The sequence below is a fragment of the Delphinus delphis genome, chromosome 2 (genome assembly GCF_949987515.2).
Source record: "Delphinus delphis chromosome 2, mDelDel1.2, whole genome shotgun sequence".
NCBI lineage: Eukaryota > Metazoa > Chordata > Mammalia > Artiodactyla > Delphinidae > Delphinus > Delphinus delphis.
The window spans coordinates 171,835,963-171,856,513 of NC_082684.1; the positions used below are offsets into that span (position 1 = coordinate 171,835,963).

The 20,551-nt window shown below is 41.5% G+C and overlaps 1 protein-coding gene across 1 annotated transcript in view; it reads right to left on the minus strand.

Moving 5' to 3' along the window:
* ITGA8 (integrin subunit alpha 8) overlaps nucleotides 1–20,551 on the minus strand; it is a 179,813-nt gene that overhangs the window by 101,235 nt on the left and 58,027 nt on the right. Inside the window, exon 13 of the mRNA XM_060006296.1 lies at nucleotides 18,642–18,833. Within this exon, the coding sequence (XP_059862279.1) occupies nucleotides 18,642–18,833 (192 nt within the window). The remainder of the gene's footprint in view (nucleotides 1–18,641; nucleotides 18,834–20,551) is intronic.

A 20,551-nucleotide genomic window follows, 5' to 3' on the forward strand; every position in this document is an offset into this window, starting at 1 on the left:
ATAAGTGATATCATATGGTCTCTGTCTTTCTCTGACTTACTTCCCTTAGTAGGATAATCTCTAGGTCCATCCATGTTGCTGCAAATGGCATTATTTCATTCTTTTTTATGGCTGAATAGTATTCCATTGTATATATGTGCCACATCTTCTTTACCATTCATCTGTCAATGGACATTTTGGTTGTTTCCACATCTTGGCTATTGTAAATAGTGCTGCAATGAACACTGGGGTGCACGTATCTTTTCGAATGATAGTTTTTCCCGGTTATGTGCCCAGGAGAGGGATTGCTGGATCCTATGGCAACCCCATTTTTAGTTTTTTGAGGAACCTCCATACTGTTCTCCGTAGTGGCTGCACCAATAGTATGTACCCTTCTGGGTCTGGCTTCCTTCACTGAACTTAGTGCATTTGAGATTCATCCACGATCTTGCATGTGTCAGCAGTTCATTCCTTTTTAATGCTGAGTCGTACCCCACTGGCTCATGGTTTGTTTATCCATCCCTGGCTAAGGGGAGCTTGCATTGTTTCCAGTTTTTGGAAAGTCACTATAAACATCTGTGTAGAGGTTTTTGTACCTATAGGCCGATTTTGTTTTGTAAATTCTCTCTCACTGTAATCTCTTTGAAGCCCTCTTTTAAATGCAGTGTTCTATTTCAAGTGGAAAATTCCTGAATAGAGGGTAGAAATGTAGGAGTTCTAACCAGTTCCAGTTTACTTTGCCACTGGCTTCCTAATGACTCTGGACAAGTCGCTCTTGGTTGCCAAATCTCTGGTGAAGTCTTCAAGGTTCTCCAGATGAGAAAGCCAAGAGCTCAGTAGAATTGGTTGGGGTCACATGACTGTACTTTCTCAGCTCTGATTTACAATCCAGGACTGTGCTTTGCCTCTTGAGTCAGCTGGGCTCCTGCAGGGTTTGTGTCTCGTCTTGCCTCATTTATGGGACAGTTTCTGGCATTCTCCCTGGCTTAACCAGAGCTGGACATCACACTGGCCCACATCATGACTCAGCTCCCTGAGCTCCACATCCATAGAATTCTGGCTCCTGTCTTGGCATTGCTCATGCTCACAGCCCACAGCATCTCCTCCAGACACTCCTCATCCCTGTCCCGCCTCCATCTCTGCTAAGCCCCTTCCCACAGCATTTTAAAGGTGAACTGGGGGTTGTCAAGTATAGCTGTTCACCTAGACCCACCCAGGGTCTGCTCACTGTCATAAAAGGATGATTTTAAGAGAAACAACAGGATTAAAGATAACTGTGTAAAATGATGGAGTTAAAGATGCTGTGTCAACATGGCAATGCTGACTTGTAAGTGGGTTACGAAATTGGCTTAAGAGTTTGGCACTGGAAAAACAGCTCATGTCTGTGGGAAGCAGGCATTTAGATAAGTCTTGAATTTGGTAAATGTGTTTATCTAAAAATAGACAGAGGCTGCCTTTCCTCCTTGCTCTTTTATTGCAACATGTGAAATATTACTGAGAGGAGGGTTATGAGTTGAGGAAGAAAATGTTTGGAAAAAAAATGCGTGATTTTTATCCCAGAAAGTAATAATCCCAGCAGTCTGTCTGAAATGCTTCCAAATGAGCTCTGAAGGAAAACATTTATGAGTTGGATTGTGGTATTAGGTTGCAACATTCTAATTTACTGAGACTTTTATTTTCTTTTTTAAAAAATCCCACAGAAAATAAGAGTGAACTATCAAGTGATAAGTCTGCCTTATGAAAATTGTTTTCTGTGTGTTATTAGCATCCTGTGGCTGTAAGCATCACCCCTCTCCCCCTACCGTTGCTTGATGCTTCGCCAGTTGCATTTCATGTCACTGGATCAAAGGCATTTCACTTTATCCTTGTTGTGGCCACATTTACAATATGTGTGCTGTCCAGTCAGTTGTTAAAAGTCTTGGAGAAAAGTTTGTTTCTTTTCGACCAGTCTCATTTATAAGTGGCTGACTACTGGGAATGATTTCACAGTCTCCAAAAGAGTCTGGTATTGAGGCCGAAAAGTCGGCCTCTGTATACCAGTGCTGAATCAAATCTCGGAGACAGAGTTTTGGGTGAAGTAGAAAAGAACAGCTTTATTGCTTTGACAGGCAAAGGGGGACACAGTGGGCTGGTGCCCCTCAAAACTGTGTGTCCCAGTCCAGGGGGATTTGGTGAGGAGTTTTATGGCAGTGCTGGTAAGGATCAGGGCCTGAATTCCTTTCACCTGGCCTCAGGTGGTCCTCTGGTGAGCTTCTGTGATTCTCAAGGTTATCAAACTGTGACCTTCTCTCTGGAACATCTTCCATTTGTTGGGGGGTTTAGTTCTGTGGAAGAGCTCAAAGATATTGTCATGTGTATCCCTTGAGGCGGAACCAGGACCCTGCCCCAAGGCTGCACCATTGTTTCTTGGCTTCTCCTCCCTTGTCTCTGCATCCCCTCCCTTCACTGATCAACAACTGTTTGAACCTGCCCTTTGGAACTCAGGGAGGGTCCTGGAGGCTGAAGTCTATTCCCTACAAACAGGAAACAGGGACACAGAAAGGCTTCTGTGCCCAGGAGCCCCACAGGGTCCTGCTCGGTTTCAGTATCCCACAAGACACTACTCCCACATCCATCCTGATAGGGAAAATCCTATGATTAAAACCTTGAGGGACTTTAAAAGTTTGCTAAGTGATATAGACTGAATTGTATCCCCCCATCCCCCAAAATTTGATGTTGAAGTCTTAATCTCTGGTACCTCGGAATGTGACTCTATTTAGAGAAATGGTCTTTAAAGAGGTAAGGTAAATGAGATCATTAGGGTGGGACCTAATTTCATCTGGCTTGTGTCCTGTAAGAGGAAATTTGGACACAGACACACACATAAGGAAGACCATGTGCAGACACAGAAAGAAGGTGGCCATCTACAAGCCAAGGAGAGAGGCCTCGGAAGAAACCAACCCTGCCCACATCTTGAACTTGAACTGGTAGCCTCCAGAAATGTGAGGAAATACATTTCTGTTGTTAGGGCCACCCAGTGTGTGGTACTTTGTTATGGCAGCCCTAGAAAACTGATACAGTAAGATACAAATTTATAGAGTTGCAAGGGAGGGAGCAGAGGAAGAAAGGAAGGTGTGGGCAGTGGTTCCCTATCCTGGGGACCCTCATTCAGCAACTTGTGATTGAACACCCATCATGAGCCAAGTCCTGTCCCAGCTGCCAAGGATTCAACAGTGAGCAAACCAACACATTCCCTGCCCTTCCAGCACGGATAGCCTATCAGTCAACTCTCCACGAGGGCTTGTTCAAGATGCAGGCCAGCACTCACTGACTCAGAGTCCCTGGGTGCGACCTACTTCCCCTGCATCATGTACATCTGATGGGAATAAGTATATCAGATCCTTCTCTGCTGCACATTTGAGAAGAGGAAATAGTATAAGCTTCTGCAGCTGGTGTGGAGGAGCTGTCAGCGACAGAAAGAAAAGGAAGCCGGAGATGAGAGGGGCTGAGCATCCCCCCCAAATGAGCTTCACCTACATCACAATTTAGCCTGAAGTCTGGCCAGACCCCACGCTTTCTGTTGTACCCTCACGCTCTCATGAATTTCTATTAGGGCTGGTAGTTTTTAGGAAACTGGCTATTACTAATATCATCCCAGGAAAATGCCAGCAAGAAGATATAAGATGATGGCCATACATAGAAAGAAGGGCATCACGTGAACAGTGTTCGCTACTAAGAAGTACTGAAGAGGATTTTGCTGCTGGGTTAGTTATTCTGAAAAGCTCTCCCCCTCGACGCTTAGGAAGCTCTAGGCATGTTCCCCGAGTCATCGCATTAAGGCACAGGGCTAGGTCTGGTGCAAAGCGTTAGAGCATCTGGATCTCATCATTTGAGTTTCTTTCGGGTCCCTCTCACCTCCATCTAGTGGGTGAGGTTAAGAAATAACATATATTGACTGCTTAGAGTGCTTCACAGTTTGCAAATCACCTTCATAACAGTCCTGAGCAGTGGGAAGCTAAGGTCAGAGACGTAAGTGGTATATCCAGGATTACAGAGCTGAAAATGATGGGTGAAGAAATGAGAATATGGGCCCCCTGACTCCCAGTTTGGTGCTGTTTCTATCAAGCTGGTTACTGGTTCTCTTAGTCTAGCAGTTTGGCATTTAAATGCCCAGTGAATACAGAACGAAGGTCAGGGGTTCTGCTTGTCAAGAATGAGTGCACCACCTTGAGTGGAGCCTCCCGTGATCCCAGGAGAGGAAGTCCAGGTTTATTTAAAAGAGCATCATTGCCTCAACTTACATGTCTATTCTTTTTTAAAAATTTATTGACGTATTTACAATGTTGTATTAATTTCTACTGTACAAAGTGATTCAATTTTTTATATATATATATATATATATACACACACATTCTTTTTCATATTCTTTTCCATTACAGTTTATCACAGGATATTGAATACAATTCCCTGTGCTCTACAGTAGGACCTTGTTGTTTATCCATCCTCTATATACTAGTTTGCATCTGCTAATCCCAAACTCCCACTCCATCACTTCCCCACTCCCCACCCACTTGGCAGCCACAAGTCTGTTCTCTATGTCTGTGGTTCTGTTTCTGTTTCGTAGACAAGTTCATTTGTGTCGTATTTTAGATTCCACATATAAGTAATATCATACGGTACTTGTCTTTCTCTTTCTGTCCAGGTCTATTCTTAATTCTACACAAGAATAAGATAATTTGTTGGACTTAAGTAGAGTTCGAAGATAGTGGCCAGGTAAAGAAAGGAGGGAAAGAGTTCGTATGGCAAGGTGTGTGGCTGTGAGGAAATTGGTTTATGCATTCATTTATTCTCATTCATTCATTCAACAAGCATTTACTAGCCACCTCCAGTGCCAGCCACTGCTTGGGACACTAGAGTTCCATAATGAGCAAAATTAAATCCATTGCTTGCCCTCAACTAATAAAGTGTCCAGGCTCGAGGGGTGAAAGATGCATTTATCAGATAACCACAAAAAAATGTGTCATTTCAACCTGAGAGAAGTGTTTTTAGAGGAAGGACAACAGTCAGGAAAGTCTTCCTGAGGAAGTGACATTTGAACTGGGCTCCTCAGTGGGAAGTGAACTCCCGGGAAGATGTCCAGGGTGTGCAAAGACAGAAGGGATGCTTCAAGCAAATTACACTCAACTTTTAAATCGTATATTCATCAATTAAAAATGACTTATATGAAGAACACGCCCCGGGAGCTCAGAAGTAAAGGAGAGGTTCTAAGTACAGGGGAACTAACTCCCACTCACCAGCGCCCACCCACGCATAAAAGGAGCCATGGCCAGCCAGAGAGTTTTTATTAACTATACACTTACAACTAAGATCAAGGATAAATGATATCCTGTCATATTTACTGGTGCCTTGGGTTTCAGAAAGAAGCCAGCTTCTACAACTGAATGTTTGGAAGGTAGTTAGTTTGATTTAAACTGTCAGACTTATGGTTTCTGGCCTAGCATGTAAAAAGCTTGGAAGTCGCCACTCCGTCCGAGCAAGTAGAGAGCTGAACACACTGAAAAATCAACCACTCTTCTTAGATCCACACGAGCGGTGAGATCCCAGGGCAGTCTGGTGCCTCCACACTGGAGAGACAGACAGGCACACGCAGAGACTCACAGCTTCTCAGAGCAGCAACCTCCACAGGAACCAGAGTGGGGCAGGGAAACACGGACTCTACTGGTGAATTGCAGGAGGCTCAGCATGGACAGCTCTGAAAGTTAAACTCCTCCAGGGATCCAGTCATGAGGGGTGTGGGTAGGGGTCCACCTTCGTTAGTTTTTTCTCCTGGATCTCTACCAGGTTCTCCCAGGGAACATCAAAGAACAATTTCTAGTGCTTCTGGCAAGGGGAGGGGAGAAGAAGTCAACTTGAAACACACCAGAGCACTCATTCCTCTTAACAAGGTCTACTCTCAGGAGAAGCTGGTCATCCAGAGCCTGTTCTGCTGGGGTAGGAAAAAGAGTCTAACCTGGGGGAAGGGAAATACCCAACCTCAACCCACTCTAGCCATCCCATCTCAACAAAGAAGCACGTGTGGTCAGAGTCCAGAAGCATAGGCTTGCTAAAAGACTGAGACCTAATCACACCCCATAAAACACTCCTCCCCTCCCAATTCCCCACCAACATCTACTGCCATATTAGCTAACGGCCTATTTGCAGCAGTTCCTTTTACCCAGTATATCATGCCCAGCTATCAAAAAAAAAAAAAATGACAAAACATACTAAAAAGCAATGTACATAGTTGGAAGAGACAGAGCAAGCATCAGAACCAGATTAAGATGTGGCAGAAACATTGGAATTATCAGACCGGGAATTTAAAACAACTCTGATTAATATGCTAAGGCCTCTACTGGATAAAGTATTTAAGAATAGAAGCATGTAAGAAAGAGAGGTTAATGTAAGAGGAGAGAAGGAAATTCTAAGAAAGAACCAAAAAAAAAAATGATAGAGATAAACAATATTGTAACAGAAATGAAGAACTGTCTTTGATAGTTTATTAGTAAACTGGATAAGACTGAGCAAAGAATCTCTCAGCTTGAGGATATCTCAATAGAAACCTAAAACTGGCAAGCAAAGAGACAAAAAGACTGAAAAAAAAAAGGAATGGAATATTCAAGAATTGTGGGACAACTACAAAAGGTATCACATATGTGTAATGGGAATACCAGAAGAGGAAGAAAGAGAGAAAGAAACAGAAGAAATATTTGAAACAGTAATGACTGAGAATTTCCCCAAATTCATGTCAGTCACCAAACACAGATCTAGGAAGCTCAGAGAACATCAAGAAAGATAAATGCCCCCCAGAACTACACACTGGCATATCACTTTCAAACTACAAAAAAATCAAACCTAAAGAAAAAACTCCTGAAAGAAGCCAGAGCAAGAAAGCATCTTATCTGTAGAGGAGCAAAGATAAAAATTACATGTGACTTCTTCCCAGAAACATGCAAGCAAGAAGAGAGTAGAGTGAAATATTTAAAGTGTTGAGAGAAAAAAACGCCACCAACCTAGAATTCTTTACCCTATAAAATTATCCTTCAAAATCGAAGGAGAAACAAACACTTTCTCAAACAGAAATTTAGGAACTTATTGACAACAGGCCTGCCTTGCAAGAAATGTTAAAAATAGTTCTTTAGAGAGAAGGAAAATGATATAGGTCAGAAACTCAGATCTACCTAAAGAGAGAAAGAGTACTTAGGAAGGAAAAAGTGAGGGTAAAGTTAAAACTTTTATTCTTCTTGTCCTTAATCTAACATGTAAGAGTTAGATGGGATCTCTTGAGAAGTGTGTACAATGGCTCCCAAACTGTCTGCCTGAAAGATGGGAGGCTGGATGCTTACCCAACGGTTCTCATCCCTCAAACAGCAGTTGAAGGTGGTCCTGAGGCTCTTTATCCCCAAACACCTCCAGGCTGCACTGGTATCACTGCTACACTCACCTGGTTCAGTGCATTATTCTTACCTAGGACACTTTAATGGCTTTTGACCTCAAGTTTCTTCTCTATTACAACTCATTCTAGCCATTGCTAAAGACTGAAGTACTTAAAGTGTCATTTTTCAATGTAAGACATATTATCTTTTTCTGTTAGTTTCCTAATAAAGTACCAATTATTTGACATGCTATTCAAGGCCCTTTATTATCTGGCCCAAATCTTACTTTAGTTGACTCTCTCCATTTATGCTCCCACCACTTTGGACCAGATCACTTCCCAAACTGCCTTTTCTTATTTTTAAGTTTTTGCTCGTGCTCTGTTCCTCTTCTGGAATGCCTTCTCCATATCACCACTTAACAATCATGCCTCTATCTTAAGACTCTACTTAACCAATACTTCCCCCATGAAGCTTTGAACACTTTAGCCAGGAGTACTTTCTCTTTTAAACTCATTCATTATAGTATTTTAACCGTCTTAAAACTCTTCTCACATGCTATCTTGTATTAGTTAATTGTTAGATACTTTGTCTCCATGATTGCATTGTTTCTTAAGGGCACGGATTATGTCAAAATAGTATAAATGTGTCATTTATAACTAATATCTAATGATTGCCACTAGGTGCTATTCACAATGCTAACTGCCTTATATATATTTTCTAACTTAACATCCACAACACCTTTTTATTATTTATCTAATTTTTACTGGAGTATAGTTGCTTTACAATGTTGTGTTCGTTTCTGCTGTACAGCAAAGTGAATCAGCTATACGAACACATATATCCCCAATTTTTTGGGTTTCCTTCCCAATTTAGGTCACCAAAGAGCATTGAGTAGAGTTCCCTGTGCTATACAATAGGTTCTCATTAGTTCTCTATTTTTCATGTGGTAGCGCAACACCCCTTTAAAGGGGGAACGATTAACAGGCAGTGTTATATCCATTTTTACCAATGACGACTAGAGCTTGAGGAAGTTCAGTTACTTGTCAGGGTTACACAGTCAGCCAGTATCACAGCTAGAATTTAAACTCGGGCACATGAGAGCAGGATCTTTGGTTAATTCAGTCCAAACCTAGAAGAGCGCCAGGCACATGAAAGGCACCCAATAAGTATCTGTTGAGTAAGGTAATAAATTGTATTTCCAAAGCACAGTCTTCTTGAATATCATATAACCAGTAAATATTCTCCTATTATCATCTTTAAAAAATGGAGAAAATTGGTAGTTGTTCTCAACATTAGCTGAATAATATTAATGTTGCCCAAATACCTGTTGTTGACAAGTAAAATGCGAAAATGCTAAGTTACAAAATATAGGTTGAAAAATAAAAATTGATTTGTTGATTTCAAGTAATAAACATGGTTTGAAATGTAATATAGTGTATGGGAATATGGCAATCTGTAGAGTTCAGTGCTTTACAAGTCTTATCTTGACAACCTAGCAGCCGTGAGTGCACCTAGTATCCAGATCTTGGTTTCTAAATACAATCCTTCAGTAAGAGGAACTAGAGCTCTTTGAAGAACGGTTGATTCCAGGGCTGGGGCAGGGCAAATACAAAATGAGCTTGCAGTATCTTGCGGTGTCAGAAAGTAAGGAATATGCTCATAAAAGAATAGGGAATGGTGAAAAAACACAGGAACCAAATGGCAGGAATTCCCATTGGCCAAATGTAGGACAATTTAAGTAACCAAGATAAATAAATACAGTAATGGATTATAGCCCATAAAACATACACAAGTCCACAAAGATATAAAAAATAGAATAAATAATAAACAGGTAGAAGAGACATCTTTTTCTTATTTTAGAACTGAAATTAATAAGTGTAGAAGGAATGATGGAAATAGAAAATCACAATGACACAGTAATAATGGTTGTAGGCGAGAATCACCAATGGGTGCTAAGATTAGTGGGCAAAAGTATGATGAGAAATAGGATATTTACATAGTGTCGTGGTATCTCTCCAAAGATAATTATTATGCAAAGGGGAAAGTAGTAACTTTACAGTGGAAAACCCGGCTTATAGACATCACTGCAAGCAAGTGATCAGAGTGTAAAAGGACAACAGACATCATCTTCTGCTGTGATACACTGGGAAGGGCATAGCATTTGTGTGGCACTTTTGCCAAAAATACATAACCTCAATCTAATCATGAACAAACATCAGGCAAACCTAAATTCAGAAGACATTCTTCAAAATGTCTCACCATATTCTTCAAAAGTGCCAAAGTGGTGACAGCACAGAAGGATCAAGTGGTCGCCGATGGGAGGAGACTGAGGAGATGTGACAGCCAAACGCAGTGTGGGATCCTGGGTGCGATTCTGGACTAGGAAAAGAGCACTACTGGAACAAATGGGGAAATTCTATTCGAATTTCTAATAGTTCTATAGATTAGCCAATAGCCAATTCACTATGGCTGTACAAGATGTTAATATTAAGAGAGACTGGGTGAAGGGTTTACAGGACTCTCTGTACTAACTTTTCAACGTCTCTGTCAGTTAAAAATTATTTTCAAGAAAAAGTTAAGGAGAAATCTTGTATGGTTTTATTAAATCCTGAGTTTTTTTTCAAAGATGGAGCCTTAAGACTCTACCCAATATTACAGAGAAATCTGGGAGGCAGTGAGTCTAGATCTTGGATTATAGAATCAGAGTTTAGAGTTTTAAAAGCCCCTTGGGGAAGCATTCCGTACATCCACATCACTTTCAGGTGAGGAAAGCAAGGCCCAGGGAGGCTGAGTTACTAAAGTTTTGGTTCTAGAACTCAAGTCTTTGATCTATCCATTCATTTTTACTTCTACTTTACAACATTGCTGGATTCAAGTCCAAGAACTCTTTCAGTTGATTTAATTAATTCAATTTAGTCTAATTTCATAAGGTATTTTTACAAGAAATGTAATATTCTAATGTCTAATGTGTTTATAATGAAATTATGAAAATCTTGCTCAAGAAGAAAAATGTTTTGCTTTTCATAAAACCTTGAGTAGCACTCTGAGAAGTAAAAATAAACTTTGACTATAAGATTTGAACTTAGTTCAATAAACTTCAAATCAGTTTCAAGGAGCTCAGGGTTTGATTAAAATGCATTATTCCCTTTGGTTAAAGCCACCCTTTGATTTCTTCTCGCGTGTAGGTTCTCTCTTGCTTGTAGGTTCTCTCTTGCTTGGTTGTTTGCTTATACACACACACACAGCGCATTCATTAAAACATGATAGGTCACTTTATGTCATTTGGTACAAATGGCTTCATGATATAATCATTGCCTATTAGGGGCCATAGCAAGACAATGGTAGTCTTGGCATTCAGCCCATGTTTTCCTCCAGTTTTTATTGCCTGTTAAGATTTCTATTCCTCAACAAAACCTGCACTTACCCCCTTCCACCCTGCAATGTCTGGGCTATGCATTTAACAGATGGCCTTGTTATACAATCAACTTTAATGGGATTAGACTGGATCATTGCATTTTAGAGATTCTTCCTTATCACAGCTGTTTCTTCTCTGAAATGCTATCACTCAAATAATGTATGCAAGGTACTCCTCTGGTCAACCCTAGTTTTCCAGAAAGCACCAACACAGAAACCTGAACATATCTGTATTTTTTTCTTTTAGAAAAAGAGGATTTGGGTGCCAGAAATGAAAGTACTTATGACTGCTATTTATGTATGTGTGTGACGACAATACTTACTGGAAAAAGTCTAAAAAATTACTGAGTGGTTAAGCTAGATGTTAGGAAAATTACTCCAAATATTTCTACGGTAGAACCTCTGTGTCTCTAGAGCTGAAACTCCCCGTGTTGGTCCATTAAACTCTACTTTTCTCGGGTACCTGGGACCAAACTTCCAGAGTCATTTTCACCATCACTGCTCCCCACTCCTACCTCCTCCACGTTCCATTAGAGCCAGTCATTACCAAGCATTGCCTATTTCCTAGTTACATGATTTCCTCAGTTCCTTCCTCTTAGCTGCCATCGTCATCACCCTAGTTTGGCCCCAGTTGATATGAAATGAAATATCCTTAAATGCCTACGGGGCTGAGGGGAGAGAGTATTTTCCATCTTTGGTACCCAGTAAATCACAGTAGTGAGATACAGGAGAAGTCCCTTATGCCTCATCTCCCACTTAGGGACAGAAGTAGGATGGGCTGAGTGGTGGAATTACATCATAGCAGGGCAGCAACCTCATCATATGAGCAGAAGCTTCTAGTGAGGGTCCAGAAATAGGAATCTGATGACTGGTTCTCAACCTGGCAGAGTCCCAGTAGTTATGTTCTTATTCTCATATTCCTATTTGTCAGGGGCAGGGGAAGCAAAGGTAGTAGTGTAAATTAAGATTGGGGACCATGGACATTGAATAAGCAAAAGAAAATAATATCAACTAGTGTAATAATATCAACTAAGAAAAAGAATACCTCCAAAATATAGTCTTGTTTTAAGACTTGATTGAAGAGCTACCATTTATTAAACTGTGCTCTATACAATCTCATATTAAACACCTCACCTCATTTCATATTATATAAACAATCTCATTTCATCTTTATACCAACATATTATTATTTGAATTTACCGATAAGGAAATTGCAGTTCAGAAAGGTTAAGGAATTGTTTTACTCTTACACAGCTAGAAAGCAGTGGAGTCAAGTTTTAAACCTGCGCCATCCATCTCCAGAATCCTAGAATGCAGTTTTTCAACATCTTACGTGGCCCAGCATGTCTGGGAAGTAAAGTAGCTTTGATTCTGTTTATGTTAGTCAAACAGGTTTTCTTTCCTATTCTAAGCCATCTTACAACATTTTGTAAAAATCCTCTCCCAACCTAGAAAGTGCTAGTACACACAGTCCAGTGATTATTATTTGCCCCATAATACCAGATAAGGAATTGGAAGCTCAGAGAAATCAATTAACTTGTCCACTGCCATACAGCTTATCAGTGACAGATGGGAATCTGAACCTGGGCAGTCTGATTTCCTTTCCCCTTCACAGCCACCCTGCCAACTTTAATATGGTTATATTTCCCAAAAAGAAGTAGAGTGTCATCCAGATTTACCCTATATACTCTCCTGCTGTGTGTGTCCACACACATACACACACACACACATACATGTAAGTGTGAGTGTACATATGGACATAGGAGAGAGATTCAGAAATAATATTCCAAGGAATATGAACTACATTTATCTTCTATGCAGTGGCTGGCATGCTTTGGACTCTTAATGCTCAGGAGTATGCTGTAATTGCAATAATGTCAGCAATATAATTGGCCTCATGCCTGATTTTGCCAGCATTCTTTTCTTTTGCTCAGACAAGAAGACTAAGTGTCTGGTCCTGCCCAAATACAGAGCATCTGTAACTTGCAGAACAGATCATGTGACAAAGGGTAAACGTCCATCAAACCACCTTTGCATGTCTGTGCTTTTGATTATTTTCAAGGTACTAAGTGATCTGATTTCTAGTCAGTCTGGGGGGGGATGAAACAGCTGTAATTCACAATTAATATATATATCGAACATCACGGTCAACCTTAGTCTTTCTCCCCGTGAAAGGCAGCGGGCTTGTGTCAAGAACATGTAAAGAGTACATGCTGCTCTCTAACGAATGGGGCAATGTGTGTGCCCCGCCATTATCATAGGTAGGTTTCACAGCAGCCTTGCCCAGAAATGGGTCAGTGGCAGGCAGTGTGGACCAGAGGAAGCACCTAAAATGAGGGAAAATTGTTCACCTCAGGAATGGGAAAAACAACCCCATCAAAAGCCATCACTTTGGATACGCACACTTTTTCAAGTGTGTTCCACTCCATAACAACTCCGAGTGGTTTGACGCATTTCAGTTCAGAATTTCAAATCTGTTATTGGCTTTTGTGTTTGTTTTCTCCTGAATTCTGCAGGTAGATAAAGTGACAAGTTTGAAATTTTGTTTCTGTTCTATTTAGAATGGAGGACCTGAAACAGGGCCACTGAGAGCCCACACCATGCCTGTGTGTGAATTTAAAGGTGCATCTGCTCATCCCAAGGGAAGGGAACCACCTGGTAAGCGAACCTGCCCCCTACCTGCCCCTGGTGGGACACAACCTGTACATCATTGGCTGCAGCCCGGGTCACGAAATTAGCTCCGGTTCTGGAAGTATGTCAGGGGCTGTGCAGGTGCCTGTACATGGAGCTTACAGAGACTGTGCATTTTCCTCAGCTAATTCATTTAATTAGGGCCAAATAATTACAAAATTTCTGAAGTCCAGCAATATTTTTTTCATGATATACTTTTAAAATTTACAAGCATAATGTTCAGCAACGTGCTTGAATTTTTTCAAGCGTTACATTATTATATTCCAAAATAAGTCTTGCATTTAAAGACAAACATTACAATGCTCATTCTTTGTTATAATTCTCTGTCTGTCTTTCTCACCTAGAATATTAACTCTGGGAAGGCAGTGACTGTGTCTGCCTTGTCACAGCCCAGTGTCCAGCACATAGTAAATACTACTACATATTTTTTAAGTGAAGGAAGGAATTTCTTATTTTTCTTTTAGACCTTGAAACTAAAGGGACAAATATAAAATTTCTGATGAGCAGTTTAAAAATCATTTTTATTCCTTCATTTAAAAATAAAACTTCTTCTTTTAAAGTACTTTCTTCGCTTCTTGCTACAATGCTTATTTCCTAGGGCCATTTTGCTTTGTTTGGTAGGGGAGTCATAATGGGTACCTCTTGGGATAACTGCACAGTCCACAAGTCAACTCCGACTTTCTTTGGAAAACGTCACTCACCCTTTGCATTGGAGCCTATGAGCTTTCCTTCCCCGGGACTTAGGACTGAGATAAATTATACACAGTCTCTTTGTGAGCGAGTACAACTGAAACGTGCAAGTGCTGGCGCTGAAACAGCACCGTGTGCTCAGAGAAATACAGTCTGCTGCGAGAGAAAAGCGTAGAGAGAGAGACCAGAAGAAGGAAGTCCTGACAGCCTTAGATCCCAGTCAGTCCCTTCCAAGGTCTGGCAGAATCCCTGTCCTCAGGTTCCCTTGAGTTACTTCTGTAGCCTTCATGTAAATAGCTCCTCTTATGGCTTAAGCCAGGTTAACTGGGTCAATTCCTAACAAATGTGATAAGATATTTTAAATGAAAAGTAAGTGAAGCATTGTTTTTGATGCAAAGATACCTTCCAGGAAATGTAGAGCAGTGCAAGAAAAATTGAATAGTTTCAATGGGGCTTCCTTAACATGGCCAGATGAGGCAAGAGCAGGTGGTATACCCTAGCATCACCACACAGAGGCAGTCTGGAGGAAAGAGCTTCGGGTTGGTTTGACGGCCGGGCGAAGAATAAATGAAATGCCAGAGCTCAGCTAATAGGTTCTTGCCAAAACAGAACTTCGCGCATCTGTCTGCTGTGAGCACGGGAGCCAGGCAAAAGGATGCTAGGGCAGTGTTTCTCAGAGTAGGGTCCTGGGTAAAAATACAAATCCCTGAACCCCATTCCAAACCTGGGAAATCAGAATATCTGAGCGGGTGCCATGCATTCAGCCTTTATTAATAGGCACAATGGGCAACTGGTATGCACGCTGTCTCGGAGCTTTCTACTCAGGATGTGGTGTGAAGACCAGCAGGGATGGTGTCACCAGGGAACTTCCTGGAAGTGAGGGGTCTTTCCCACCCACCTGACCTACAGAGCCATGATCTGCATTTGAACAAGATGACCAGGTGATCGAGATGTTCATTAAAGTGGGGGAAACCTTGCTCGAGATCATGAGTTCCCTGCTTGGTTGTACACTGGAACGACCCAGGTCACTTAAACACATTTCTGTGGTCTGAGTTTTACCCCCCAGAGAGTTTGAATTAACTGGTCTGGAGGGTGACCTGCGCATAAGCACTTTTAAAAAGTTCCCCTAAATGATTCTGATGTGTAGCCAAGATTGAGAACCATTGCTTAACAGGGATGACTAGATACATCCTAGAAGAAGGCATTCAATTTGTTGAATGGATTTCGAAACTCATGGACGGGACCATAGTCTGAAGACAGATTTCTTTTGATTTGAAGGAGCAGGAGCCCAGAGGGAAAGAAAATTGTATTTCTTTTTAAGTTCCAGAAAGAGCTGGTTTGGAAAATCGTGAGAGAGACCACAGAGGAGGAGAACTCAGAATTTACAAAATGAACTATGGAGTCTAGAAAGCATGCCACCCAATAACCTTTGGGGGAAAATAGGGCTTTTGCTACTTCTTAAGAAAAACCCAAGAAGACTGCAACCCTCTTAGGTGCTGGAGTAACAGATGCCTAGGTGGAAAATTAGCAATGGCTAAAGGAATAATCTAGGATAAGCATAAAGGCAATCTCAGAGACCTGAAGACCCCAACCTGCGAGTCCCAATCGTGGCACAGAAGCATTTGCTGAGAGTGAACCAGAAGAGGCCAAAATAGAACAGGGAGGACCCAGGACATGTGGAACTTCTGAGCAGTGGCCATTACGCAGACCATTGGATTAATCACCGAAGCTTGAGCAACATGTCAGTGACCCTGAGAGACTGAGCTGTCCTTCAGCCAGGGGCCAACAAGTACAGATGACGTGCTTGGTCCAGCACCCCTTTCTCCGTCCCTGGACAAAAGGCACCCCCTTTGCTACTCCATTCCTTGGGAGAGTTGCTGCAGAGGGAGTCTTGAATCCAAATGAATACTTACCCAAGTGACATTAAATCTGAATCTAGAAGTGACTGCAAGATTGAGGTTTTCCACCATAGGAGAAATGGAGGCTTGAGAGCTAAATGGGACTCGCTTATAGAAAAATGAGGAACGTTCCACGTCTAATTCCTGAATTATGCCTGCAAATTTCAAATCCGCTACACTAGCTAGTAGGATCTAGTCACCTGCCCATAAGGCAATTTTCCTCGCATTAAGTTCCTGGGACTTGGTATCAAGATAAAAAGGCTTCTTTGAATGACGCTCTTTTTGCAAGAAAATGAGGGTGAGGGGAAATGTTGCACGATCATGAAGCACAAGACACCTATATCTGAGAGGCAGAACTGGGACCAGAACTCAGGTCTACTGTCTAAGATGCACTGATGAACTCTGAAACCCTCAAGGCTATCTTGAGGTTAAGAAATCAACTAAGTGTCATAACGGTCCTGTCTTAGTAAAGAGCATTTACTCTTCACACAGACGGATACACTGCATTAACGTCATTCATTACTGTAAAGTGAATCAGCCTCAGTGGATAAAGTTATTGACTAGTGAATGGCCTCAAATGACCATTTTCTGATTGTTAAGAAGGGCTGAAAAAGATGTAGTTAAGAGATGACCAATTACTGACACTGTACTTACTTCCTCTGTCCTCTGTCTCACTCCTTTACACCCCTCCCTGGAGGGAATATTCTTTGAGAGAAAAGTTGTTTCACGTTTCTCTCCTTCCTGGCCCTTATTTAGAAGACTTCAAAGGAAATCACTAGACTTGACTATGTGATTGATACATCCTATATTTTCCTCACCTTGTGGAAGGCATGGCCATTCTCTGTCAGTTCCCTGGTACTAAGGGAAGACTATGAAGGGCATAAGGAATAGCAATAACTTTCTAAAATAACTGTTTCTCAGGACTTCCGTGGTGGCACAGTGGTTGGGAATCCATCTGCCAATGCAGGGGACACGGGTTCGATCCCTGGTCCGGGAAGATCCCACATGCCGCGGAGCAACTAAGCCCGTGCGCCACAACTACTAAGCCTGCGCTCTACAGCCTACGAGCCACAACTACTGAGCCCACGTGCCACAACTACTGAAGCCCATGTGCCTAGAACCTGTGCTCCGCAACAAGAGAAGCCACCGCAATGAGAAGCCCGTGCACCACAACAAAGAGTAGCCCCCGCTCGCCTCAACTAGAGAAAGCCCGTGCAGCGATGAAGACCCAACACAGCCCAAAATTAAAAAAATAAATTTAAAAAGTAAAATAAAATAACTGTTTCTTTAAAATTGTGACCCAGGAATTGAATTTCATGAATCATCCTGACATAGTTTGGGAAGAAATCACATAGGGGATCTAATTTTTGGATTCTTTAAAAGTGAATATATTATGTATGAGACTCCCCTCCCCCAAAGAAAACCTAACCAATCCTTGGTTAGGCTAGTGTAATATAACCCAAGAAAATGAATTTCACTAGATGCTCTTGCAGTTGCCACAAGGAGGGCCCATTCATATACAATATAATTCTAAATCCGCTTTGAGCCCACTACAACGTCTATGTTAGTGCCATTGAAAATTCCTGGCAAATTTATAAGAATATGTTGCAGTATCCTTTTTGCCTAATCCTGGAGGGGAAGAGAAAGTCAAAGGATTGAAATTAGTGATGTATATTTAGGCAGTCAGCTTATTGGAGTGATGCCCCAAACCAGCAAATGCTCTACGTATGGAAAATACTCAATTAGGAGAGGGCTGATGGAAAGAGACAAGGTCTCAATAAAGGGTTGAAGCTGTCAGTGAACTATTAATGATTTCCAACTATTTCTTGAAACCATCTTAAAATAACCAACATAAAAGGGAAAATTGAACCACAAAACCAAGAAGTCTAATGTTGTCTGTTAACAACCCCGATTATTGAAACAATCCTTTAAGACAAATCTATATTTTCATACAGCGTACATAAAACATGAATTATCTCACTGGGCTGTATGGATCTCCACTGAATCCTCACTGTGAATTGAGCATTCAAAAATTGGTAATGATCTGTATCACAAACCAGTTCTTTATGCTTTGCTTTAAAAGTCATTCTATCTTCGGAATACCCCCAGACGTGGCTGGAAACTATTTATGTTCCAAAACCATGAGCTTATGACAGAAATGCTGAGGTGCATAAGTCAATTCATAGGAGCTGTGAGCTCAACAGGGAATTATGGGGTTAAAATTAATTGCTCTGAAAAGTTATCTGATGCAGGCTGTCATTGTCAATGGAGACCAGATTACTGAGGAGTTTCAAATAACAAACTTTTGTTGCAAAGTTGCTAAGTTTTATGTCCAATGCAGTTTTTAAAAAGCCATCTTGCTTTTTAAACTTCCTCTCTTGACAGGAAAAGGAGTGTTTGTTTTGTCTGTCTTCAGAGTCTCATGAAAGTTGCTTTGGAATGGTACCCAAAGAACCCGTGTGATGGGCAAGCTTGGCCTTAACCTGTACAAGAGAACTGCTTAAACACGATGCATCGTCCAGAGAATAGCTCTTTCTAGGAAGCAGACTCTGTTGTAGGAAAAGAAAGAAGAACTTACCTGGGTAATCATTCTTGTCTATGTCAGAATCTCCTCTTAAAGTAAAGCCGAATCCAGAAGGGACAGCCTGTGAGGCCCACACTCCTTGCAGAATTTGGGAAGCCTTGGCGTTTAAGCCATTCTTGTTACCGTTGTAAATGAGCACTTTGCCTCTTTGGTCCTTGCCTGCAAAGGGCGCACCGATGGCAATGTCTACAAACAGAGACACACAATTTTTAAATAAAGAATTGTATTTTAGAAAGAGAAATAAGTACAATCGAAGAGCAGTACCAAACAGCCCAAAGGGCTCTTAAGTTTTCCATGAAACTCTGTAGTACTGCAACAAGAGGAAAGTATTTGTTGTCTTTCATCCATCCAAGAAATATTTATCGAGTGCCTATAATGTGTTGGGCACAGTGGCTTCAACGGCGAACCAGACACTGCTTTTCAAAAGTTTATATTCTGGTGCAGGGAATAGACAATTTGAATAAAGAAATAATCAAGAAAAGATAGAAAGTGACAAATGCTATGAAGAGAATCTTAAAAATACTGATGTGATGGAGAGTGATTGGATTGTTACTTTAGATGAAGTGGTCAGACAAGGTGTCTCTAAGGCTGATCTTGAAACTGAAATCTGGGGACAAGATGGAACTGACTATGTGGAATCAGAAGGAAGAGCATTCCAGGCAGAAGGAATGACTGTGCAAAGGCCCAAGGATGCAAGGAGCTTGGCCCACCTGAAGAGCAGCCAGAAGGTGATCTACATGGGAGCTTAGTGAGTAATAGGGAAGAGCTGAGTCAGATTAATGGGCTGCGTGGACCAGATGAGGCACCTTTGCAGAGTACTTAAGAGTTTCTTGTTAAAAGAAATAAACAGGGCTTCCCTGGTGGCGCAGTGGTTGAGAGTCCGCCTGCCGATGCAGGCGATGCGGGTTCGTGCCCCGGTCCGGGAAGATCCCCCATGCCGCGGAGCGGCTGGGCCCGTGAGCCATGGCCGCTGAGCTTGCGCGTCCGGAGCCTGTGCTCCGCAACGGGAGAGGCCGCGACGGTGAGAGGCCCGCATACCGCAAAAAAATAAAAAATAACCTCTTTCTTGAATGATTACATCATCCCATGATGTAGGCAAGACCCGTTTCATAGTTGAGGACTCTGGGAAACCGAGAGAGAACCCTGTCGCCTGTCTCCCTGTTAAACATAGCAGTGAATGAAAACTACCTTCCATATATTGTGTTCATCAGGATTGCTCTAAACAGTACACCTAACTACTTAGGTTTACATGAAAAAGAGCACCAATAGCACAGTAACATAACAGCCCGAGCTGCGGACGATGGTGTGTGTCCTCATTTTGTCATTCATCCGTTTGTAGTTGTTCCTAAGTCTGATAAGACTGAATGAATTATAAACTGATTTTCACTACATAACAAGGATCATAAATCCACTTTCACTTAACAGGTAAGGATAAACTGTCAAAAAACTCAGATCGTTGTGGAAAATAAAGATATTGTCATATGGTAGGTGGAAAGGGGTACTTTCTTCACATCCTCCGAGTCAGTGAATTTATATCTGTCCCCTGGTTACATCTCATTTTGGCATCATTTTAAGGACACCAAGGCTCAGAGAGGCAAAACCCCTCTTAGGTTGTTAGAAATGTTTCTCTTAGCTCTTAAAAGTATCATTAAGGGTTTGAGAGAAAAGACAAATAGAAGAGATGATGAAAAAGATGACTACACAGATAATTTAGCATTATTTCTTTCATTTGGTGCTCAGGAATAGGGCAGTTTTTGAAAGCAACAAATCAGTTCAAGATGAACTTGTCTCTTTTTTAAAAAGCTTCCCTGGAACCATGAGCTTCTAGTATGCATTTGTGTCTTATGGTACTTTAAAAGTTACTAACTATACATTGCTGAGACGTGTTTTTTCAAGGAAATCAT